This window comes from Dasypus novemcinctus, chromosome 18 (assembly GCF_030445035.2).
Source record: "Dasypus novemcinctus isolate mDasNov1 chromosome 18, mDasNov1.1.hap2, whole genome shotgun sequence".
In the NCBI taxonomy this organism is placed as follows: Eukaryota; Metazoa; Chordata; class Mammalia; order Cingulata; family Dasypodidae; genus Dasypus; species Dasypus novemcinctus.
This window is the reverse complement of record NC_080690.1, coordinates 85,279,427-85,282,560: the sequence shown is the minus strand read 5'-3', so window position 1 is coordinate 85,282,560 and position 3,134 is coordinate 85,279,427. Positions and strand designations below refer to the sequence as shown.

The 3,134-nt window shown below is 40.1% G+C and overlaps 1 protein-coding gene across 1 annotated transcript; it reads right to left on the bottom strand.

The window, feature by feature from the left end:
• Positions 1-213: 213 nt before the first annotated feature.
• USP29 (ubiquitin specific peptidase 29) lies at positions 214-2,892 on the bottom strand. The gene has a single exon (XM_004484994.2). The coding sequence runs from the start codon at positions 2,890-2,892 to the stop codon at positions 214-216; it is 2,679 nt and encodes an 892-aa protein (XP_004485051.2).
• Positions 2,893-3,134: the final 242 nt, after the last annotated feature.

Below are 3,134 nucleotides of genomic sequence, written 5' to 3'. Positions count from 1 at the left end.
ATGATCTGGTTACATGGTTCCATCTACAGCAACTTTAGAATAGCTATTCTCCCCTAAAAAGTGTTTCTGTCTCTTCATTTCTGGGTAGGGTTCAGAATTTTCCTTCAGCAGAGGAAGTAATTTTGAGTGAGGCAGTCAAGGACATTTGGGGGAGGAGTCATCTTTCTCTTATTCCCTCTGAGGGATAGCCTTTGCCTCTGTATTTAGTAGCTGTCAATGCTTTTTCTTTTCCAGTAGCTCCTCAAAGATCCCACTGTGCATGTAAAAGAAGATGTATCCATTGCCAAGCCTGGCCTCTTGCATCGTGGACTCCTGGATTTCTGATACGTGTAGATCACTGTAAGTGAACCAAGTCTGCCTCTCAAAGTCATAGACATCACTGATGTAATGGCCTGAATCTGGGGAGCTACCAAGATGGCTGACGACACTGATGAGCTGGTAAGCATGAAGAGGATCTCCCATGTTGGCATTTCTTTTCAGTTCCTTGGCTTTAACTTCTGTTATGCCGGGTGAATTCACGTTAGCCTTCTGTATACTTAATTCTGTAGCTCTAATGAAGTCTTCCTCTGTAAGTTTTTGGGCATTCAGTTTCCTAAGGCTTTGAGGTAGTGCCTGATGAAGGAATTCCTCATGGGTTCTCTTCCCATCACACAGCGGGAGCTTTGCAGCCACTCCTTGAGATCCTAAAGGAAACCTATTTTCTTTATCCTCATAAAATTTTTCAGTAGATTCAAGGATACCATCAAATGGTAACTCTACAAATGAGTTGGTTTTCTTATATTTCTTAAGTTCTGGATTTTCAGGCACCTCTACAAGTCCTGTATCTTGGCTGATGGTGGGTTTTCCTCCATCTTCACAGATCATGGAAAGAGAGTTGTCTACCTGACCCATCACTGAGTCAGCTCCTAGCAGCTCCTTTTTGCTGGCTGTCCCATTTTCTGAGTTTATCAATTCTGACTTTCTCATGTTTAGTTCAGAACCACTTTCCTGACCTCTCTGTTGCTTTCCTTGGCTTGATCCTTTACAGAGGCCCAGACCTATCTGTGGTTCAGCCTTCTTGTCTGAACTTCTGTAAAGAACCTGGGAATGTTTGGATTCAGAGATCAACCTCAGTGAAGGTGTTGAGGGGCAGATGGTCCCAGAAAATATCTCTTGAGGGACTTTCAGGATTTTGGAGTCTCCAGTATTTGCATTATCACCCAACGGAAGAGGTGGTTTGGTGCTTTCATCGCAATGACAAGATAAACATAAATATTTGGGAATATCAATTTGCTGGTCATCCTTCACAAGCAGCCAAACATCATTAAAACAATAGCGTTTCAAATGAATAATAAGAACCCTTGGTAGCCTACTGAATTTGTACATTGCAACAGAATTCTTGTGTTTACACTTCTCACAATTATACTCCAGTTCTTCTGCTTTAAAGAAGAGATCAAAAAAATATTGAATAGATGAAGGAAGTGATCTCGTTTCTTGGGGAAGGTTGATGGAGAGATAATTACTTAATTCTTTCTTGAAAATAACCTGACTACAGCCTTTACAAATAATGGAGCGCTGTAACTCAAACTCAAAATTAGTGACAACAGGACAAACAAACACTTTGGTGGCAGCTTCACTGGCAGAAATCTGTGGAAATAATTCTTTTTCCTCAGGTTCCCTCTCAGTTTTCCAAATAGTATTCAATTTTTCCATGTCTCCTTTCAGCTGATCCAAACACTGGCCTAAAAACTCATGAGCATCATTTTGCATGCTGCCAGAGAAAATCTCTGTAACTGCAGAAATGGACTTTTTAACATTCACAAGTAACTCTTCTTTGACCTCTGGAATACAAATATCTTTTAAAACAAGCAGCTGGCTCAAGCACATGATAAACGCATCATAGGGAATGTTCTCCCATGGGACACCTTGCCTGAGTAAGTCACTGGCAAATGATGGAATCGCAAATAGTGACTGTAAAATTGCATTCATATAACAGGTATTTCCCAAATTGGGGAAGCCTTGCCATCGTGGTTCTGGGTAAGAGTCATGTGGCACCTGGGGTTTATTCTGTCCTGGGTCGTTCTGGCTATGCTTTGGCCCCAAGGGCAGTTCCAAACTTCCTTTCGCATAGAGAGTCTGGACTGAAAAGGCAGCCTCATCTAAGTTAGCATTTCCAGGAGAATTAGATTTCAGTGAAAGTCTATGTTTCAATGTTCCATCCATTTCTACCTCTTTCAGATTAAACTGTTTCTCCTTATTGCTGTTTATGTAAGTCAAGGAATCTGTCTTATGCTTCTTTAGTATAGGGTTATACTCTTTCAGGAAGTCTTCGTTCACCTCTAGACAAGATGACAGCATTCTTTTCCCTTGTCCACACTGATTTTCTAATAACCCTGACCTTTCAAAGGTTGACGATTCTGACATTAATGAAGGTATCTTTTGAAGGACAGGTGTCCCAATTCGTTTCTTTGTATTAAAGGATCTATAACTTAGCAGGTCAGAAGCTTTGTGAAGTGGAGTTTTGCTGATTTTCTTCTGTGTTATCCTCCTGTCAAAGGCACCCCCATCACTATCAAGTTTCATAGGTGTTTGAAACTTATTTTGATGGACTGTGTCCAAGAATGTCTTTAACTCTTTAGCATCTCTGTAGGATAATTTGTTGATAAACAGGGAACAGTTGTTTCGGAAAGCTAAATGCAGATGATTTTGTTTATCCCTGCGATGTCTAAGGACAACACTTTTAATATTATTTTTCAGCTGAAAAATCCTTATAAGTTGCTCATATTTGAAACTGACCACCAGTCTAATTTCCTTCTCTCTTCCCACTACTTCAATGAATGCTTCTTTTGACTTGGTCATCCTACTCTTCTTGCTCCAAATTTGGACAAATCCATTCACCTTTAGAGAAGTCATCCTTTCTTTACATACAAAGTACATGTAACCTAGAGGAAAAGAACACACACACACATTCACTTTAACTCATCAGTGATATTTTCTGAAAAACCCTACATAGTAACTGCTTTTAGTCTTCTCCTTACACCATAGGTGAAATAATCTTTTGGGGAGCAACTACTTGTATTCTTAAGCTATGCTACTGTAGAAGATATAGACTCAGAGTACATGTTCTTTCACGGGAGCTGAAGGAGGAATCAAAG